The following is a 21,510-nucleotide window of genomic DNA, read 5'->3' as shown; positions in this document are numbered from 1 at the left end:
ACAATTTGAGGCCATGCCCTTGATAGGTTCCCCTTCTACAGAGGGACATCTAGCATCATGCCCACCCCCTGCAGCTGCTCTGCTCAGGAAACTTGGCCAGAAGCTTCTCTGAGTACCTTGCTCTAAGGACAAATGGGATTCCAGGATGACACTGGGGTGGGAGGGAAAGGGGAAGCAGAAGGTTCAGAGGCAAAAGCAAGGAGCAGGGGAGGGACAGCAGGTGGGACCATCACTGCTATGCCTGTTTCTAGTCTCAGTGGAAGCCCACTTATTGCATGAGTCCAATACCCATTCCTGAAGCAGGGTCCACTGGAGGAAACCCAGCAGTGAGGGTGTGGGACAAAACTCTTGCAGAGGTATCAGGTAGACTGGTAAAACCCTTTGCAAGTGTCCACCAGAGAAAACACTTCCTCTTTGTTTGACAGGGAGCTGAAACCTGGTCTGGGCCAGACCCACCCACAATAACAGTTCTACCTGCCTGTCAGGCACCCCAAGGAAAGTTGGAATACCTCAAGACACTGCCCAGGGTGGGTATCACCCTGTTCACTGCAGACAGTAATGGGCAACAGGGAGAGGGCTCTTTGCGTATCTGTTCATCAGGCACCTTGCTCCCCACCCAGCATCAAGGGCACCCCACCTCCTGCAAGATAAGGCCCACAAGGCTGCTGTTAGCCAGACAGTGGGCAGAACCCCCTAGCTGCTGGTCAGCCCTCACAGGGTTCCCTCCTAAACCCTGCCCCTGGACCCCTCTGTAGGAGGTGGGAGAGGCCCACTGCCTCTCTCCTGGATGAGCTGGCAGCTGGACGCTTCCCCAGGCCATGGGCCTTTGGATCAAAATGGACATCCCCTTCATACACAGGCCTGGTCAGCTCAGGAGTGAGATTCAGGGCTGATCATGCAGATTCAGCTTATGATCCAACTGACAATCTAAAAGCAAATTCTCACAAGACAGCATGACAACATAAATCCAATCAATCCTCACACCCTCTGGATCCCTAAATCTTAGCTGGAGAAGCAGAGAATCAGATGAGTATTGTTCATCAGCATCTCCTAAGAAATGTGCAGTAAGTCAGACTCCCGTAGGGACAGGCTCTAGAGAAGGAAGAAAACTGCAGGAGAGAGCTTGTGAAAGTGCAGGTCCAGGAGAGAGACCTGGAGGAAACAGCTGAGAACAGAGAGGGTGTTAGGAGCCAGGGTGACAGTTACATGTGTGTGGACTCAGGGAGGGCAGCGTGGGGCCGTTCCTCAGTGCCATCAGCCAGCAGGAAGGAGTCCACTGACTTGTTGCTGAGGCGTAAGGGTGTCAGGCGCCGGAAGTTGCCAGGAGAGTGGGGGATCTGTACTCGGGCCCTCTGGGAGGGTACCACAGTCTCGCCAGGGGACAGCCAGGGCGGCACCCTGGCAAGGATGCTCGGGTCCAGGTCCTCATCGGGGGAGAACACAGGGTTGTCAATTCCTAGGAAAAAGGGCAGCAGCTGATCAGCCTCCCAGGAGCACCCCCATCGGCAGCAGGGGGAAGGCACTGCCTGGTGCAGCCGCCAGCTTGTCCTGTAGCAGCCACCTGCAAGGTCACCTGGAAGGTCAGTCCTTTTAGCCTGCAGCTCTCACACCAGGCCTTCCCTGCACACTATAAACCTACACACTATAAGCAGGTGAGCCTGCCTTCTGCCCTGTGGAGGGTCCTTTGGATAGAGGGGCCATGCTGGGAGCCTGTGCATGGGCCTCCAGGAGCAGCCGAGCCTCCCAAGGCAGGGGGTTCCTCCTGCACTGACAGAACTCACTTCACCCCGCCTTAGTCCCTCTCTCACCTGCTTGGGAGTCAGAGGCAGTATCCTTTGTGACGCTGGCCAGGAATTCGATGCCCCCACTGGTCTCCTCTGCTTCATAGTCAGGGGCCTCCTCAGGGTCTGAAAGCTCCAAATCTATGGGGCAGGGGACAAGAAGAGGGTGAAGGTGGCTTGTGTCCCCTGTGGGTTGTCACTGAGGCTCAGGGATGGCTGGGCCTCCCAGTGGCCAGGTCACTGTGCAAAGGAAGAACCATCTCTGTTGCCCCCTTTCATGACCCCCAACCCTACCTGGACTTCTGAAAATTTCATTGGAGAGGGGCTGGAACCGCCCGGTTGGCAGCAGGGAGGGATGGGGCCCGGGTCTGATGGTCTCGGGAGGAGAGGGAAGGAGTGCCAGGCCTGGCAGCAGCCTCGCAGCCCAGGGGACTGCTAGGGTTGCAGTGGGGGTGAAGCGCCAGGGGAGTGGGGGCAACGGGGCAGGATCTCGGGAGACAGGCAGGCACAGCGGAGCAGCCATACCTTTCTCCTTGATGGTGAAGTTGTGCACTGGGCTCTCCATGGGCAGCTTCCCATTGGGGATGCTGCTGTTCCTCTGTGGACAAGCACAAGGCCTGACGTTCGCATCCCGTGTTCAGGCCCAAGCCTGCCAGGACGGTCTCCCTCCGAGGAGGTTCCGAGGGTCTCCGTCCACGGGCCATTCCGTGCTGCTGCGCCCACTGACCCGGCCCCGGCGACTGACCTTCATCCCAAGATCCATGACCCCCAGACACCCGTCACCCGCTGCGGGTCCTGCCTCTCCCGCCGGCCCCGCCCCTCACCCGCTTCTGCGCGCGCTCCCTCTTGTACAGCTTCGCCGCCTTCTTGTTCTGGTTGATCCCCAGCTTGGCCGACTTGAAGGACTCCAGGCGTTTTCGCATGGTTCTGTGGAAGATCTCCTTGTCCTGTTTCTCGCTCTCGTTGGGAGTTAGCTTGTGCCGACTGTAGAGATGCTTGTACTGGGGGGAAGCGGGCGGGCGGGCTGAGCGGGTCAGAGCGGAACTCCTGCCTGGCCCTCCCGACCACTCTGCCTGGGGACAGGGAGGACGCTACCCCAGGACTACCCCGGGACTCCAGGGCTCCGCCAGTGCCGGGAGGGCAGGGGCAGACGCCCCAGCCCAGCACAGGGGAAGGGATCCCGGTGGACCCCCGCCTCCAGAAGCTGGGAGGGTCTGGTGAGCCACCCCTGCCCACCTCCTGCCGGGGCTTGTACAGGTACTGCTGCAGCGTGTGGTGGGTGACCATGTCCTCCGTGTCTCGGATGCTCCTCCGTCTCTGCTCCAGGGACTGCATGTCCAGGCGCACGGCGCTGACATTCTCCCTCCTGCAAGAGCCCCAGGAGGAGCTGCTCCCGTGCACTCCTCCTGCCCAGGTCTGCACATCCGGGCACCTGTGCTCTCCTCTCCCTGGGACTCCAGCCAGACTGACTCCCACAAGGCCTTCCCAGCCTCTTTTAAAGGCAGACCCCTGGAATCCCCTGAAAAGCCCAGCTGTGGGGCCCTGGAGCCAGCCTGCCCACTGCCTTTCCCTGGTGCTGGGACCCCTGTCCCAGCCGTCTTCAGTTAGAACTGGCTATAAGCTGCCCAGGGCAGCAGACACAAAATCCTGACAGACCTGGTCTGTTTTCCCCTGGGCCGGGACAGGCACATGGTAGCCAGGGGAAACAGACCAGGTCTTAGCCCCTAAGTGCCCTCTGCCCCTGGCACGTCATTTCGGTGCTCTTGCCAGTTTCATAGTGAAGTAGGTTTGCATGGTGGGAAAACGCACTTTTCCGTGCTTTCCCATCCCAGTCCAGGCCCCCGAACCTCCCACTGGCCCATTTATGATTTCCCCAGGCCTGGAGGAGGAGTGATCCAGGGAAGACCCCACCCAGTGGCAGGCCAGGGCAGCAGCACACGAGGTGCACACGTACAGGAGGTAGGACACAGAGGCCTCCACGGTGGATGGGCGCGGTGTGCTGAAGTCTACGTTCACCATGTTGTCGGTGCTTGGGGAGCGGATGAAGGCCAGTGACCCGCGCCGCTCTCCCTACAGGGACAGGCAGATGTCTGCTGAAGGAGGGAGGCCCTGGAAAGCACCTGAAACTTGGAAGACTGGGGGCCCTGCTGCCTGTGCTTGGGCCCACGGGGCCTGGGAGGTGGAGGCAGAGCCTAGGGAAAGTCAGCCCAGCGTGAGACTGTGCACCGGTGTGCCAGTGCCCACCCACAGCCTGCAGGGGTCCAGAGGCACAGACAGCAAGGAGACTAGCTCCCGCAGGGTCCAGACAGTACACTGCCTGAGTGGCTGGAGTTGAGGATGGGTCCAACACACAGCTGTTCAGAGGAGAAAGAACCTCTTGGAGGGCATTTGGGGGGTCTGGGAAGGCACTGTCCTACTTGCAGATTATGGGGGGGCTCTCCTCATTGGGGCTTCCAACCCACAGGCCTCAGGCCCTGATGGGCTCCAATAGCAACCCAGAAGTTGCTGGAGGACAGAGGAGCTGTGCTCTGGCTGGGGCCTGGGTCAGGAGGGTGAGAAGCCTCAGAGGATGCTCCTCCTCTTTAACTAGCTTCCACGTGGGCACTGTACTTTTCAGTTCAGGAAATGCTCCCTAGGAGCCTGGGTGGGGGGTGGCTCGAGGGTGTCTGGGTCATCCTCAGCCACACTGGTCCCCTCCAGGGCATGCCTCTTACTTCCAAGCCCTGCATTCTCCACATGCCCTTCCCCTCCCACAGACTGGCAAGGTCAGGTCTGCAGCACCGACAGTTCCTGGTATGCCTCCCCCCAGGGGACCCTTGGAGCTGGGGCTGGGACTGGGAAGGGGCTGGGGTTATGAGCACCCTCCAGGGTAGGCTTGAGGCTGTGAATGTGCACTCTCCTGGACCTGGGGCCATTTCTGTTGGGAACTCTGTTGGGGAGAGAGCAGAGCCCAAGGTTGTGGGTCCTGTGTCAGGTACTGCTGGCTGGTGGGGGTAGAGGACAGGCTCAGCACCCTGTTTGGTACCTGTCACATAAAGTGAGGAGTTGAGGAGTTCTTCAAAGACAGGAAGCAGCACTCAGAGGCCGCCAGAGACCCCTGCCTGCCCTCGCATTCCCGTCCTCTTCCAGCTCCAGAAAACAAATTGTAGCCTTCTATAGGATTTCGGCTTTTAGAGGAGGCCCTCAGCCATCTGAGGTTGAGGCCCTGCCACTGTGGGCAGCCATGTGGGGCCTGCCTGGACCTAGGCCTGTGCAAGGGACAGGGAGACCATATGGGCACACCTGGGGCCAAGGTGGGGAGGGCGGGGGGTGGGGTGGGACTGCACTCTGCCATGACCTGTGTGCCTCCCATGTCCACCCACATATCCTGAGTCCTGACTGTGTGCAGGGGTGGGCTGTGCACTCCCCTAGCCACATGCCCTGAGAGCCATGACAGGACTTGTCCTTCCCCCCACGTGCATCTGAGCTGGCTCCTCTGTGCCATGCCCTGGACACATCCAGCCACCAATGTGTGGGCAGTGTCCACTCCAGCCTTGACTTGGGGGTGGATTCGTTCACCTGGTGAAGCAGAGGACAAGGCAGAAGTCCTACTGCTTCCCCCGGGTGTGCCTGCATGTGCCAGGGCCTTGGCTCCTAACCTCCTCCCTGCTCCCTCCTCCATCTTGAGAGATGGTGCCAGAACTCAGGATCAGAAGTCCTAACCTGGTGCACAGACCCACCAGCACCAGTGTCTGTCTGAGCATCACCTGCCCAGGGCCTCGTTGCCCTCGGGAGGGAGCTCTGACATGCCTGTCCCCAGGGATCCGAGGAACCCTGAGCTGCACTTGAGTTTTGGGGGCAGGCCACTTGTGCACAGAGTGCAGGCCCTCTTGCGTGCTCCTGGACCACATCCAATGAACCCTGGCTTCAGCTCCCAACTCCAGAAGGACATGGAATGTTCTAGTACCTCAGCCACATAGCTAATGGCGTCTTTCAAGTTCAGCTCATGGAAGACATTCAGAATCCGATCTCGAGACTTTTGGGCTGACCTTCTCATCAGGACCTTGCTGAGGATCTTCCTATCAAAATTGGACCACCTGGGAGACAGACAGTCACATCAGCAGTTAGGTGGGGCTGCCTGCCCCAGGCAGGTGGGAGCTGGACAAGGCTGGGTAGACCCTTTCATTTACTGCAACAGGCCTAGAGGTGAGTTTTAAGTGGCAGGCTGAGTTCACCTTGCACTGCCTGCCCTCTGAGCCTTGCTGTTTGGTGGCAGTGGCCTTCAGAACACAGGTGACACCATGCTCCATGTCCTTGCCTTGTGGACAAGGCTTCCAGGTGGCACCTGGCCCTCAGAGGTGGTACAAGCAGCTCAGGTGCCCGAGGCTATAAGCCTGGGTGTTCTGCCAGGTGAGCTGCAGCCCCTGGGAAACGTAGAGGATCGTTTCATGAAGCAGGGGCCCATGAGTGGGCTTGATGGGCTTCAGTTTTCAGATTCATAACAAGACATAAATCGACAATTCCAATTTCACGAACAAAGTAATTTTAAATATTGAACGACACTAATATGCCCCTCTTCTGTTCATACAGTGGGGGAAATGGTTTACTCTGATTTTTCAATTTCCCACAAGTGAACAATATAGCTGGTCAGCCACAGTAAAAGGCACCTAAGCTCAGCTGGAGTGGGGCTCCCCACAATTGGGCCAGGAAGGGTCCTCCTGACAACTGTATCCCTCAGACCATGGTGACTCAATCCCTGTGCCATGGCAGGGTCTGTGGTGGCCCTACCTGTGCCCTGTGGGTCCCACCGTCTTAGGGAGGAGTGTGCCTTTGGTTCCCGCTTTGGTCCACCTCTGGCCACTTACTTATCTCTGAGATAATTGTGTCCAATTTGTCCTGAGATGTCCTCGATGGCAGAGAGGATATGGTCAAATGCCTTTGGGACAAAAAGACCCTCCTCAGCCTGACTGGGACCACGCAGCTTCCTGGAGCCCCAGGCGCCCTGGGGACCTGCCCTCCCTCCACCTTCGCCAGTCCCCCTCCACCCCACACTGGCCCCCTGCCCATGTCTGCCCATGCCCACTGCCCTACCCGACCGTGCAGCTTCTCGTTGAGCTTGGGCTCCCGCTGCTCGCTCCTCTTCACCTTTAGCCACTGCACCAGAGGCTTGATGGTCAGGCCCTGGAAGACCAGCCTCACTGATCCTGATGCCAGGCAGGACTCCCCAGCCCCAGCCCTTGTGTGACCTCCCTGCCATGCTGGGAAGCCCAGGGACACCAGCCTCTGTGACACTGCCCTGCAGAAACAAGCCCGAGCCTATGCCACAGGGTTCATAAGGACATCCCGCGCCCACCTTGCTCCTTGGACCACCAGACCTGTCACCAGACTGAACCCTGAAACTGACGGCCCATCCCACTGCCCGCTGGCAGCAGTGAGAGGCTGGATGGGTGGCTGGGTGCTCCCAGGTACCTACCCATGTGGGACCCTGCTCCAAACAGGAGGCAGCCCAGACTGTCTCCGTGTGGTCTGGAGGCCCCAGAGCCACTCCAGGCCTGGGGCTTGACATCTCATCATCAGGGTAAAGACCTACCCACCAGCAGGGTTGGTCTGCTTCACCCCACTTAGGAAAGAAGGAAGTAGCACCCTGAGTCCTGGCCACCGGCTTCACAGCCCTGTCAGTACCCAGCCTGCCCCAGGAGGTGCCTCACAGCTTGGGCTCCCTTCCCCTTTCCTTGGCCAGCAATTTCCTGCCCACTCCAGAATCCTCTGGTTAGGTACAAATGGTACCAAGAATGACCAGAACCAGCGAGTCTGATGACACTCAGTTGGGTGTCAACAGGGGCTCTACTCATCAGCACAGCCAGCATAGCACTCAGGACAAACTGTGCCATGTCCCCTGTGGGGCCACGTGAAAACCTACAAAACGCTCCTAGTTACTAAAATTACAAGACCCAGTTAGGTCTGCAGGCTGGAAATTGGTCCTGCGGCGCTGAGGTGGGCCCAGCCTGGCCTGTGGGGACAGGACTGCACGGCCAGCCCAGCCGCACCTGGAAGATGACCGTGAAGAAGACCACGATGATGGTAGTGCTGACAAAGAGGTTCTTCTCCTTGACCTTGTTCTCATCCAGCAGCACCACCAGGGCGTAGGCCACGGCCCCGCGCAGGCCGCCGTAGGACATGACCACCTGGTCGATGGGTTCCAGCTGCACCATGCGGTACCGGTTCAGGATCCAGGTCTGCAGGACAATGCCTGTGGTGGGGAGGCATGCTCAGCCAGTGTCCCCTTCCCTGGGAGGGGCCCTGGCTACCCTCCTGGTGCCGGGGATTTTTTCCCACAGCTCTCTGCCTCCTGTCCCTCAACGACTCCAGTGGCTGCAGCGGTGGCTGCTTCCCAGGGGCCCTCCTGGTCAGGCTCCCTGTAGGAGGGACCCACAGGACCTCTGGCCCCACGTCCATCACTGCGGTCCTGCCATGGGGCCCCATTTAGAGTGAGTCAGTGGTAACAGGTGGGTCCCTCTGGAGTCCACAGCCCTCCACCGTGATCCCTAGGCCGGCCTGCCCTGGCGCCCTGAGGAAGCCTGGACCTTTAGGGGTGCCAGCCAGGGTCCAGGTCTTGGGGGCACGGTCCCAAGGCTTCCGAGTCTGTGGTCACTGGGCTGAGGGAAGCCTGGTGCTGTGAAGAATGCCAGGTCCTTACCGATGGCCCGGTACACAGAGATGAAGACCAGCGTGAGCAGCACGAAGGCCGTGTTCCAGGTCCAGATGAGGGGGTCCACCGCCGAGATGCCCAGGAACATGAAGATGATGGTCTCCGCCCCGCTGGCCAGCATCTTCATGGTGTAGCGGACAGTCGTGGCCGACTGCTCTGAGATGTTGGCCTTCACGTACTTCTGGCAGCAGATGCCACAGAAGGTGACACTGTGGGCGGCAGCACAGGGGCCAGGTGCTGCTGAGGCCCCGCTGACCCCCCACGGTCAGTCCTGCACTGGGTGGGCCTGGCAGATGGGGGGCCAGCCCTGAGCTGGGCCAGCTCTGTGGTCTGTCCTCCCTGCCCCCAGCAGGCACTGCATCTGGCCCTGGACCATTCTGTGGAAACGCCAACTCCTTATTTAAAAATCAAATCCATCAAATTCTTTCTCCCTGACCATGAATTTCCACCCACCTGGGGCTGAGGCAGCTGGGAGGCCTGCTCTAAAGGTCACACTCTGAGGAGGGGGGTGGGCCCCCATCCACGTCCCCTGCCCAGGGCAGGCTGTGACCTTGGGGTTGCCCTCCACCCACCCCCCGGCCCCCTGGCAGAGGCAGCAGCCTGGAGCGCTGTCCCCGGCCCAGTGCAGGGCTCTCCAGCCTGCCACCAGGAGGACAGCGGGATGGCTTACGCCAGGATGGCCGACAGGGACAGCATCTCGGAGGTCAGGTAGGACAGGTAGGAGATGACGAAGACGAAGCCGGGCTCGATGATGCGCACATGCTTAGTGAAGCGGGTCACCAGGGACAGCAGGAAGGCGAAGACAACCCCCACCAGCGTGCCCCCCAGGCTCACCACGAAGAAGGACACTGTGAAGACGAGACCAGGGCTGAGGCTGCCGGAATGGCCCTTGGTGGCCATCGTCGTAGGCGAGGCTGCGGGGGCTGGCCTTCCTGGCCATTCCTCAGGGAGGGTGGCCTGGTAATTCCGCCTACAGGGGCGCCAAGAGCTCAGGAAGCAAGAGCAGGTCCCTGATGTCTCTGGGAGAGAGTCAGGTTTCAGCACCAGCCTCAGGAGGAAAGGGCACAGAGGACGGTGCCATGGCCACAAGGCCCCACTGTGGGGGCATCACCCAGACAGACCACCCTGAGGACCAGGCCCTGTCCTTGGATGCCACATCCTTTCCTTCCTAGGGAGGCCCCAAGTGGCCGTTCTTCCTGCCCAGCAAGCCACCAGGACCTCTGTCAAGTCGTGCTTCTGGGGTGTCTGGGAGGGCTGTGTGCACAGGCTGGGCCCCGGGACAGTGCAGACGCCTTTCCCTCAGGGCCACAGGGGTCCAGAGCTGCAGGGGCCAAAGGCAGCTGAGTTCTGGAGGCCTGTGGCCTCACTCCTGCCAGGGCCTGGGGGGCAATGGGCCCCCTGCCACGTACCTATGCCTTTTACACAGTCCACACCGGTCACCTTGTCACCACCCAATGTCACAAAAGACTCGAAGACATTGTACAGGACCTGAAAGGGCAGAAGACAGCCACACATCTGTGGTCAGCACTGACCGCTCCCATCTCAGTGCCTGGGACTCACTGGGGTTGGGCCGGTTCGGACCCCACAGCAACTAAAGGCCAGCACAGGGAATGGCAGTGACAAGAAGGGGCCCACAGTGCACTAGTAGGAGGGATGTGTGGGCAAGAGAATGTTCTGGAAGGAGCCAGAGCTTCAGGAGCCAAGTTGGCCTCTTCCTCTCCTTGGCCAGATGGGGCAGCCGAAGCTGACCTCAGGACTCAACCCTCCCACTTCCTCTGCCCAGACAACCAAGTGCCCTGTCCGGTGGCTTTGTGCTGTGTGACTGGGCTGCGGGGTGGCGCCCTGTGACCTCGGCATGTCCACATGTGACTCTAACCCATCCTGTGCTGGTGCTGGGTAATGGCCATGTCCAAGTCCCTGTTCCCTCAAGGCCCACAACCCCAACTGAGGGGCACGGGTGCTGTCTCTGCCCTGACCGGCTCTGAGGTATGTGCTGGGGGCCCCCAGGGCAGGCGTGTGGTCTGAGGGTCAATTCCTCAGTGGCCACTGAGTCCCCAGCACGGCCTCCCAGGGCTGTGCCCTGCGTGGACGTGCAGGTGAGAGCTGGCGGGCTGTGTGGGCAGTGAGGGCCCTGGGCCCCCAGGGAGGCTCCTCTGCAGAGACACGGGAGCCACAGGCTGCCCAGGCCCAGGGCACAGGAGCTATGTGCTGCACTTCTGACTGGCCTCAAAGGCCCTCAGCTGCCCTGGGAAAGGCATCTGGGCACAAGGTGAGGATGTCCCAGGGTCCCGGCCCCTTCTGGAGGCCAGTGACAGGTCACATCTTCAAACTTCTATGTCCTGTCTCTGCAAAGTCCAGGAGGAGGCTGCATCCACGTCCCAACTTGCCCTGACCCCTCCCAAAGAGTGGCCCGTCTGGAGGTGGAGCCCACCCTCCCCAGGCAGCTGTGAAGCTCCCCACGCACAGGCCTGCTGCTCAGCGTGCAGGGCCCACAGTGCCCGCCACTGCCCGCAGCCCAGGGCCCCCAACACGCCTCCATGGGGCGGCGCAGCCAGTGCAGACTGAGCCTGCTTCCTGACTCCTATGAGGGGCTGGGTGTGTCCCCTGGAGCGCCCACTGTCCTGGCCTGGACCTCAGACCATGCCTGGGTTTGGAGACGGGGCCTTTGAAGAGGGCTCGGGTGAAACGGAGTCCTTAGGACAGGCCTGCTTTGCTGACTGGGGTCCTCAGGAGAAGAGGCGATCAGGACACAGTGAGCAAGGGAGGAGGGAGAACAGGCCATCGACACACCGGTGGGCAGCCTCAGGAGGAGCCAGTCTGCCCCAACCTCTGCCTCCAGCCTCCAGCCTCCAGGAGGCTCCCGGACCAGCCAGCTGTGGCCCGGCCGAGTGGTACCAGTCTTATGAGAGTCTGCTCATTTGTCCCCCTGTATTTTAGGAAGCTAGGAATGGGTGGCGCCACGGGTAGCCCACAGTTGAAGAAGAAGGCTGTTCTGGGACCTGGCGGCGGCTGTGGGGTGGCAGCCCTGGCAGCCCTGACCTCGAAGGCACAACATGGGCAGGTCCACAACTGGGGAAGGAAGGGTGAGAAATTGGACAGAGGGAGTTGGGAAGGGGCAGAGAAGGGGCACTCCGTGAGAGGCAGGGCCTGCCAGGCTCAGCAGCTGCCCCCATGGACACCAAGCATCCCACACAGGCGTGGGCTCCCAGGCGACTGTCCTGCTGGACGGCTGGCTGCGGGCAGCAGAGCTTCTCATTGGCCCGAGGACAGTGGCAGTGCCCCCGGGGGGGTCTCCCTGCGCCTCTCAGGACCGGGCCCTGTGGTGGGCCCTCAGGACCCTGCCAGGCCTCACCACCGTGACGGCGTCATTCAGCAGAGACTCTCCGAACACGATGATGAACAGGACCTCGTTGACGTGCACTTCCTCAAACACGGCCAGGACGGCCACCGGGTCCACAGCTGCGATCAGGCTGCCAAACAGCAGGAAGTCCAGGAGCCCGATCTGCAGCTCGCCTGCAAGACAAGTGGCCACGGGAAGGGTCCAGGGCCTGCCGTCAAAGGAGGCTGAGGGCAGAGCCCAGCCCCACGCCCTGGGTGTACACGGCCAGCGGAGTCCCACAGGGGCTTCCTTCTTCTTGCTGGGCTGAGGCAGGCCCTGCCACGGGTCCGCGGGGCCAGGCCCAGCTTGCAGGTCAGGGCCAGGGCAGCACAGGGGGGTCCAGGGCAGGGAACTGAGTGGGGATGGGACATCGCCACGACTGGACGTCTAGACTCCTGTGAGGCGGGAAGCCTCCGACACTCCCTGCAGTCCATCTGGAAGGTCAGCACAGACTTCGCTGCCATCAGAGGCCCTGCCTGGCCTGGCCGACCAGGCCCCCTTCCAGGCCCGTCAGCTGCCTCTGGCACCACCAGCCTCTTGCCCCAGGACCCTGTCAGACCTTGCAGTGGTACACTCTGGAAACTGGCCGGCTCCCAGCAGGAAGTGCAGCCAGCTGAACATGCCACCCCAGCTGGCCGGGAAGGGACACCTGCCAGGAGTGTCCGGAACTCAGGGGTCACTCCACCAGGCTGCCTGCTCAAGGCCCTCTCTCCACCTTAGGTAAGAAGAGTGGCCACTGTGCCCACCTGCAGGGCCTCTGCAGCCAGCCCAGCTGACCCTTCTGTGATGGGTGCACCTGGCCTTGGTCACTGGTCTACAGAGACTGGTCACTGCCCGCCTAGCTCTATCACACCTGGATTTCCTGCTGGGACCCAGGGACTAAGTGCAGACTGTCAGCATCTGTGTCTACTGTGAAGAAGGGACATGGTGACAGCACAGTCCTACATGGTCACAGCAGGAAGACAGACCCGGACGTCCCTGGCCGCAGGAATGTTCTGAGTTTGACGGCCACATGGCTCAGGGGCCAGCACTTGTGTACGGTTCAGCCAGTTGACTGCGAGGCCTATGCCGGTCGTAAGGACCTTAGAAGAAACCCAGGGGCTGTGCCTGACCAAGGCGGGCAAGGGGAGCCTGACCGCTGTGTGCGGCCAGGGGTCAGGGAGCCACGGAGGGTGCCCACTGCAGAGGCGCCGTTGGGACCCACCGGATCTGTTGGAGGCTTCTTCCTGCAGAAACCACCCTGGGGCGTCCCAGGCCCTGACCTCGTGGGTCACAGGGCTATCAGGGAGGCTGAGCGTGACCCTCCTGGTGCCGTGGGCCATAGGTCCCAGGGTCCCCTCCAGACCCTGCGTCATCCCTGCATCCGGTGGCCAGAGGCAGCCGGTCATCTGAGGTCTGTCCCGGCCACCTGTGGTGACACCTTCCTGGAGCAGGTGTCTACTCGCCCGAGGGCCTGCAGGGCTCACCCTGGTGCTCTCTGAGTGACACTGGTTGGCGGCTCAAGGCAGCGCTCGGTGGTGGTGGCCCAGTGCTGAGGGAGCAGGCACCTGGGAGGGACTGCTGTCCTTGTCACACACTTCTCTCGGTCACTAGGGTTTTAAGGCCTGAATTCATGTGGTGAGTGCTGGCCAGTGCTCTCCCTTGAGCCAGAGGGAAGGTCACCGATCCTGGGCCCGTCCCTGGGAATGCTGGCCCACTTGGCCTCTGGGTGACCAAGGCTGAGTGAAGGACCGCTCCGTGCAGGAACAGGAGCAGGCGGAATGTGGACCAGAGACAGCGCATCACAGGCGGAGGCCAGTGAGATGTGCTGAGCTCGGCCTGTGGTCCAGTCGGTGAGCCCTGGATGCTGCCGACTCTTCTCCCTGGGACCTTCCTCCCAGCCCAGGAAGGACAGACATCGCCAGATCCTACCCACACGCCACCTGGTCAGAAAGGGTCCTCTCCCGAGTCGGGCAGGGGCCTCGGTCAGGTGTGGCCATGGGACTCTGCACTCAGGTCTTTAAGCAGCTCACCAGCGACATCCCTCTATGCCCACACTCCACCCCTGGGCTGCGTTCTGCACTCTGACCTCCCGCCCTGTGGGCAGCACAAGACTCACCCATCAGGCCGCTGAGGAAGACCCCGTAGAGCGACAGGCCGGTGGTGGCTGCATTCCACACAGTGCCGATGACGGCGTACAGCAGGATGGTGCCCAGGTTGCCAAAGAAGAGCCGGTTGGGCATGAAGTAGCCAGCATCGAGCACGATGGGGGGCAGCAGGTAGAAGAAGAAGACCGTGGGTGTGAGCGTGAAGGAGGCGATGTGGTCCGCTGCCCAGACGATGCCGCCCAGCACCAGGCCCAGCACAATGAGCAGAGCGCTCTCAGGGACGACACTGGTGACCTTGTGGGACAGGTGGAACACTGCGAGGAGGACAGAGGGTCAGGGGGACAATGTGCAGACTCGTGGGACAGGGCCACTGCTAGAGGACAGAGGGTGGGGATGGGTGGGCAGGAGGGGAGGGTGTTGGGGTGGGCACCCCAGCCAGGGTCCTCCCAGTCCTCATCCCAGGTCCCAGGGCCATCTACAGAGCCCTCCTGCCCTCTGGCTGTCCACACTTGGTGGTGGGTGGGAGTCATGTGCCAGTGGACAGGTCCCTTCTAGAGCTGGCGGTACCCAGACAGGACAGGGCTGCTCGGGCCTCAGCCACACAGCCGGTGCCCTCTCCAGCGGTCTGCGTTCAGGTGGGGAAGGGGGTGGGTGTGCCAACTGGCAGAGACCCCGTGTCAGTCTGGGCAGGAGGAGGCCACGTGGTGACTGAGCGGCCAGGGGCTGTTGGGTCCATCCCACAACCCCTGACCTGCCAGCCCCCAGTGGGACTGCTTTCTGTCCTCTGGGCAGCCACAGCCACTCTGCTCCTGAGACCGCCTGACCAGACTGATCCTGATGTCCAGGGCCTGCTCCATGTTAGTCACCTGGTGGACTCTGGGCGTCCTCCCTGGCTCTGCTTGACCCCTCCCCTGAGTCACCACCTCCAGGAGCAGTGTCCCCAGGGACAGGCACGAGAGCTCACAGGAGCCACAGTGGCCCCCACCCTGGCCACTCTGCTGGCCCACCCTGCTTGGACCTTGGAGGGCTCTTGGCCCCGCCCGTGTCAGCACAGGCCAGGTGGCCAGGCTCCCCAGTCCATCTGGGCTCAGGACAGAGTGACACTTCAGCGGCTGGAAGGCCAGCGGTGGGGGTGGCCCTGCGGGCATGAGCTGTGATGGCCCGGCAGACTCCTTCCCTGTACGAGGATCTCTTGCCTGAAATGACTTCTTGGATATTCAGAGGAAGGTTGCCACCACGCCCCGAAGACCCCAGCTGCGCGGACAGTGTGAAGAGCAGGGGACCCTCAGCGCCCCGTCTCAGGGGAAGCTGCTGCGAAGCCGGAGTATGTGGCAGTTTTCAGGCTGGAGAGGACCCACCCTGCTTAGCGGGTGTCCTTGACTGGCGCCCTGGACTGTTCTCCGTGTGGAGGCATGGGCCCACTCCTGGGGGAGTGGGGCCCTTCCTGCCGCCCTGCCCTGGGACCTCCTGGCCTTCACCAGGAGCTGGGCTCTGCTGGCCACTCCCTGAGCCTCAGGCCCATGGTCCCCACTCTGGACTCCAAAGCACCAGCTCCAGGAGGTGGAGACGCTCAGCAGAGGAAGTGCTGGTTGGAGCCTTCAGGACCTGTGTGGACCCCAGCCCCCACGGGCCCTGCAGGCAGCGCCCCCACCTGGCCAGGTCTGGCATTCAGCCAAGGTTCTGCTTTCCCCCCTGAGGGCCTTCAAGGTGTCAGCTGGGGTCAGCTGGGAGGGCTGCCCGGTGGAGAGCCAGTGATGCTGGAGGCCTCGCCACGTGACTGATGGCCAAACCAGCTAGACATGCGTGAGGAGCACATCACAGAAGGTAAACGCCCGGAACATGGGAGGTTGCTGCCAGGAAACCAGGAGGGCTGGTTCCCTGGAATCCTCAGGGCCCTGCCTGGGATTGGCCCTTGAGGCTCCAGGGCCTCACACAGGAAAGCATTCAGAGGGGTTGGCCTTACAGGTGGCCCCAAGCAGAGGCCCAGAGAGCCTCCAGTCCTCTGCAGGGCTTTCCCCTGACCTGGGCAGATGAGGTCAGGCTTGCGGCAGGCCACGAGCACCCCTCTCCCGGCAGCTGCCTTCCTCTGCTCTGCTGCAGCTGGGGGACCGGGGCTGGCGGGACTTTGGGAGGCCCTTTCCCGGCACCACAGGGGAGGCCAGGTTCTTTCAGTGGGCTCTGAAGCCCCAGGTCCAGGCAGCCAAGAGCTCCTCTGTAGGCTCCAGGCTCAGCAGGTCCTGGCCACCCAGGAAGCTGCCTTCCAAGGGCTGTGAGGCCATCGGGAGTCATGCTATGAGTCCACCGTGGTGGACCCTGGACCCGGAGCCACGCACCAAGCCTCTGAACACCTGGATGCATGTCTAGAGATAAGCCCAGAGCACTGCTCCCTGACCTTCCCCAGCCACTGGGCTTGGTGTCCTGAAGGGTGCTCAGAAAGACCAGGGTCCCTGCCCAGAGCCACCCTCCTGTGGGCTGCCCAGCTGCTGCCCTGACTGACCACTGCTCCCCCGTGCGAGTGTGGGACCACTCCCTTCTCCAGGAGGGAAGAGATGTGCCTCCCAGCTGCTGTTCTGGGTCCCCAGAGTCCCAAGCACAGAGCTTCCTGGGGGTGTGTGGTCCCCACCCTGTGACTCTCCGGCCTCTCCTCAAGGCCTGGGGCGGGATCTTGTTTACAACAGTTGCACACCCACCCAACTGTGTGTCCAGGGACGCCTGGCCTGGGGAATGGTGTAGTGCCCTTCTGTGACCTGGTGAGGCAGCCTGGCGGCCACTGGTCAAACTGCAGAGGGACCTGGGAGACCTCGTTCCCCTCACCCAAGCTGGGGCTTCCCTCAGACCTGTTCCACTCAGACCTTCACTCTGGTACTCCAGCCTTTCCCCAAACAGAGTCTGCTGTGACTGTGCCTCTGTGAGGTCAGCCAGCAGCCGCAGGGCAGAGACAGCGCCCAGCCAGGCTTCTCTCTAACACACAGCACGGTTGCCCTGGAGCTCCAAGTGCGCTAGACACCACCAGCTGCCTTCTCACATTCCCATGGGCAGCTCGGGCTGTACCATCCACTGATGTTGAGCACGGGTGGATGCGGCCAGGCTGGCTGCAAACCCCACGCTCTTGCTCAGAAGTCTGAAACCTCAGAAGACAGCGAGCTCTCACTGAGGAGGACCTGTGCCCGCAGACAGCATCCACGGGGCTCTGGCTGTCTCCAGCCTTTTGCCATCTTGACGTCAGCAGGGACGACCTGTCCACGGCCTCCTGAGTGCACTCCCAGTGTGTTCCCTGCAGGAGGTGCCTGTGGCCGCTGCCCACCTCCCTGTCGGCGGGTGCCGGGCCCTTCTCTGGCGGTGAGGCCTGACCCTCCGCAGCTGGGGCCTTCCTTCTCTGTGAGCTGGTTCTGCACGTTGGCTCTACCACGGGTGCTAACTCTGCTCACCCACTTGTGGCTCTCTAGCTGAAGAGCCCGGCCCTGCTGTGGCACCACAGGGAACAGGGGACCTGGGACAGTGGGGGCCTGTGTCCCTACCTTCTGTGGCCTGGCAGTGTCAGTCACGGCAAGAGCCCCTCAGCAATCAAATTCCCTCCAGTGCAGGAACACGACCCTCGCCCTGTCCTTTCATCCGGGCTATCTGTTCCTGGGTAGTGAAATCCCGACTCTCCTTCATGTTCGCAGGGCACCTGGTCCTGACCCTGGCTTGGCCTGATGGCCTACTGGGCACCCCCTGGACTGGAGTGGCCAAGTGGCTGGAGGTGAGGCCCTGGTGTCAGCCCCGGGGAGGGCCAGGCAAGCCGGCTCTACACTTCAGCACAGGCTCTTCCTCCGTTTGCTCTCCCTGTCTGTGGTCACAAGTAATTTCTCATCCTCAAGAATGCGTTGGTCATGAGATCCGAGCACTGCAGGCTCTGTCTTAGGTTCTCCATCTCCAGGAAACTTCCTGAGGCTTCCTGAGCCCCACCCCCCCCTTCCCTGTGGCTGGCCCCACCCACCGATGCTTTCTTACTGCTGCCCCACCCACGGGTGGTTCTCTGGCCTCTGGCCCCGCCCACTGATGGTTCTCTGGGAGCTAGCCCCGCCCACGGGCACTTCCAGGGGCTGTGGATGGAGTCTCTCCGCCCGTGTCTGCAGGTCTCTGCACAGCCCAGGGGGCACTGGGGTCTTCCTGGCCTGCACGGTTTTCCTCTGGCCACTTTCCCTCCTCTGCCTTCACCTGGATTCTCTCCAGCCTTCTGCCCTGCCAGTGTTAGGGCTGTTGGTGGTCCCACAGCTTCGAGCCTCTTCTTAGTCTAATGCCGCTGGACTGCTCCTGGGGCCAAGATCCCCTTTGCATTGTCCAGGCTCTTGCCCCTGCCCGGAGCTCAGGGAAGTGTCCGGGCTTCTCTCCCTCCGCCTCCCCTCTCCTGGGTTCCTGGCCGCCCCTGCTGTGCTGAGCTGTTTCTGTACACTTCCTGACCTGGACAGCTCTGTCCAGCTTCTCTCTCCTGCTGACCCTGTGCCTTCTCTGGGGCCTGAGCTGGAATTGGGGCTGGACTTCACTTTCCACCGGTTCTCCTGCACTCAGGACTTGCTGTGGTCACAGGGAGAGGCTTCCACAGGGACACGGCTCTGGGCCTCAGTCCTCCTCACACAGAAGCTGGGCTGTCTGGCGGACAGGAGGCTCGATGCCGGTCTGCTGCTCTTGCCCTCACCAGCACTCCCCTCGTACCTGTGGCCACCTCTTAAGTGTCAGTCTGCATTGTAATTAGCTGCTTAAACCCAAGACTTGGTTGATTGTAATTAGCAATTTGCTAGTGGCTCCGCAATTACGGGGATAATGGGTGTTTCAGGAGTCAGTCAGCCAGGGCCTGCAGATAGCCCACGGCGCCCAGTGCCTGTGTCTGCAGCTGGCTGCGTGGGCCCAGTGTGGTGGGCCATCCACACCCACGTGGCCTGGCCCCAGGCATGGCTCTGGGTGACCTGCTGCAGGTCAGAGCTGTCCCTCCCAGGGGCAGTTCTTATTTCAGTCTCCGTCTGACGTCTGAGGGACAGAGGTGTGAAACACCTGCATGGCAGGCCTTACCTCCTTCTCTCACCCTCTACCACATCACAGATGCCGCCTGAGGATCGCTGTGCTCTTCCTGCTCATCTGAGCACCGGTCACACCTGCTCCAGGGAAGCCTAAGCCTTCCCAGAAAGCTGGGAAGGAGGAGATGGGCAGAGCCTGAGAGGGGGTGCTGCTCAACTGTCCCCATCTGCACATGGACGTCTCCAGGACGCCCAGCCAGCTTGAGTGGGGAGAGACATGTACTCCGGGGAGAGCCGGCTCCAGGGCGGCCGGGAGCATGGGCAGGCCTGTGTGCCACCTGGGTGTGGAGCTCTCAGTCCATGCAGTTCACCAGGGAAGAGTGTGGCCCTATGGGTCGAGAGTGCAAAGCTGTTTGTGTCACAAACATCCCCCAAAGGCCACATGTGCACAGGTGGGTCCCAGGGTAGTGCTGGTGGGAGGGGTGGAACCCGAGGGTTGGCCTAGGGGGGCTGGGGTCCCTGGGAGGTGCCTTTGCAGGGGACTGTGGGATGTGCCCTCTTCTTGGCTCCCAGCCTGAGAGGCAATGGCTTTTGCTGTGCTGCATGATGTGCCACCACAGGACCCGAGGGACAGGGCCACGTGGCCATGGCCTGGCATCTTCAAGCTGTGAGCCAACCTAAGCCTTTCCTCCTCAGAAGGTGGCTGCCCCGGGTACTTGCCACAGTGGCAGAACACTAGCAGAGGGTGACTGAGCCTCTGTGACACAGAAGAGCTCAGTGCCCACAGCATACACTATCCCAGGGCAGAGCACAGCCCAGACCTGTCAGAGCTGCCCTGCAGAGTCGGGCTCCGTGAGCCACCGTCAAGGCCAAACTAAGACGGGCGGACAGGAGACTCCATGCCGGTCTGCTGGTCTTGCCCTCACCAGCACAGAAACGAGCCCTGGCCAGGAGGAGGGAGGGAGGGAGCCTCCTTCAGAGGACAAAGGGGGATGCCTGGGAAGCAGGAGGCACTGGCTGCGGGGGACAGAGTCAGGCGCCTTCCAAGGGACAGGACGGGGTGAAGGGACATGGCTGAGCCCACAGAGTCACAGCTAATTAAGCACAAATGGCCCAGCTCCTGAAGGTAATGCGGGGCAGCCGGCGCTTTAGTTCTAATTACAAACCCTCTGGAGGGAGTGAAAGGTCACAGGCACCGCATCCAGCCCCATCCGGACCAGGCACCGGGAATCACCTCACGCTGGGCCCCCAGGCCGTGGGCTTGGGACGGCAGGGCTACCCTGTGTCGCCCCTCATGCTGCAGCCCTGGACAGGCCTGGTCAGCCTGGAGCCACCCCTGGCCAAGGAGCTTTCAAGGTGACAGCAGATTTAGCTGAGTCCACGCAAACGCAACAGCACAGTAAATCCCTTGGTTTTACTTTAACACATACAAGCCCCAATGAATTAAACTCTGCTTAACGAAGCAGCTGAGCCAGGCGAGAGAATGGGAAGTGCCCCGGGCCACAGGCCACCTCCTCTGCCCAGTGAGGGCCACGTCAGACTGGCTGTCGCACACACCGGTACCGTGGTCTGTGCCCCCAGATCCACGCCCGGTCCTCATGTGCCCCCTGAGTCCCCCAGCTCCCCAGCCCACGAGGAGCAGACCCCATTCTTCTGACCTCGATCTTGCTGCAGTTCCCAGCCGGTGAGAACAGGAAGTGTGTCAGCGCAGAGCGGGGCAGGCGACGCCGGTATTTATAGTCTGACTCCATCTCTCTGGGTGTTACCTAACTGCCCAGCCCGACCTGCTCCACTCCAGGCATGTGCCCAGAGGTCCAGCATGCTGGGGAGGCGAGGCCAGCAGGGAGCCCCCACCCCAGCAGGCTCTCCACTGGGCCCGGTGGCCATTCAGGACTGGCCCTGCTGCCCACAGGTCATGAGATGTTTTCAACAGCATCCACTTATTAAGACTAGGCAGACCTTTTCAGCTTTTAAATTTGAAGATGGAAACTGCTGACGGCTTCCCATCAGGGAGGGAGGTAGCCACTCCTTCCACCCCGAGCTGGTGAGCAGCAGAAGCCCCGGCAGATGCAAGGCCAGGGCCCTGGAGCCGCCTGAGCCCCAGGCCAGCTCAGACCAGCCTCTCTGCACTGGCCATAGCCCTTGGTCCAGACAGACAGGAACACCCTGCCCCTGGTCCCCAGCGCTGAGATGGCACCCAGCCCTGACGTGCTCACTTCCCTCATGCTGTGGGCCTCCTCACTGGCTGCTGGGGCCTGTTCCACATCCTGTCACCCCTTTCTGTCTGTTGTCTCCTGAGTAACTTGTGTGCTGCTCACCAAGCCCGCCTCCCTGGACCAGTGCAGTGTGCTCCGGGGGTGGAACCTCAGGGGATGGCCGCTGGGCGCCGGAGTCGGGCTGTGACCCACCTGGGGCTGAGCAGCGTGGGGGAAGGCAGGGAAAGCCTGAAGTTTCTGATGCATCTGAATCATGACATGAGAAACCCACAGCCTGGTTCAGAGGCATCTCCATGGTGCTCTCTGTCACGGAGCAAGCAGCAGCCACATGGCAGGTCACTAACGTGGCACACACATAATGTATG

The 21,510-nt window shown here is 61.6% G+C and overlaps 1 protein-coding gene across 6 annotated transcripts in view; it reads right to left on the bottom strand.

The window, feature by feature from the left end:
• The window catches only part of SLC9A3 (solute carrier family 9 member A3), a gene marked incomplete at its 3' end in the record, with an annotated part of 39,220 nt that overhangs the window by 2,940 nt on the left and 14,770 nt on the right, over positions 1 to 21,510 (bottom strand). The window contains exons 2-16 of one of the 6 annotated variants that reach the window (XM_081289168.1): positions 13,947 to 14,249; positions 11,822 to 11,982; positions 9,879 to 9,957; positions 9,140 to 9,317; positions 8,458 to 8,678; positions 7,808 to 8,010; positions 6,852 to 6,941; positions 6,626 to 6,696; positions 5,728 to 5,857; positions 3,736 to 3,851; positions 3,018 to 3,147; positions 2,606 to 2,782; positions 2,307 to 2,379; positions 1,809 to 1,922; positions 1,207 to 1,456 (exon numbers count right to left, since the gene is read on the bottom strand). In XM_081289168.1, coding sequence (XP_081145294.1) covers positions 1,207 to 1,456; positions 1,809 to 1,922; positions 2,307 to 2,379; positions 2,606 to 2,782; positions 3,018 to 3,147; positions 3,736 to 3,851; positions 5,728 to 5,857; positions 6,626 to 6,696; positions 6,852 to 6,941; positions 7,808 to 8,010; positions 8,458 to 8,678; positions 9,140 to 9,317; positions 9,879 to 9,957; positions 11,822 to 11,982; positions 13,947 to 14,249 — 2,296 coding nt within the window. Of the gene's footprint in view, positions 1 to 1,202; positions 1,457 to 1,808; positions 1,923 to 2,306; positions 2,380 to 2,605; positions 2,783 to 3,017; positions 3,148 to 3,735; positions 3,852 to 5,727; positions 5,858 to 6,625; positions 6,697 to 6,851; positions 6,942 to 7,807; positions 8,011 to 8,457; positions 8,679 to 9,139; positions 9,318 to 9,878; positions 9,958 to 11,821; positions 11,983 to 13,946; positions 14,250 to 17,453; positions 17,882 to 20,587; positions 20,684 to 21,510 lie in introns of those variants that run through there. The other 5 variants (XM_081289169.1, XM_081289170.1, XM_081289171.1 and 2 more) reach the window with 5 other exon arrangements.

This window comes from Spermophilus citellus (genome assembly GCF_964194105.1).
Source record: "Spermophilus citellus genome assembly, chromosome: 1".
NCBI classification, from domain to species: Eukaryota; Metazoa; Chordata; class Mammalia; order Rodentia; family Sciuridae; genus Spermophilus; species Spermophilus citellus.
The sequence above is the reverse complement of the archived record's forward strand: the minus strand, read 5'-3'. Positions and strand labels throughout refer to the sequence as shown.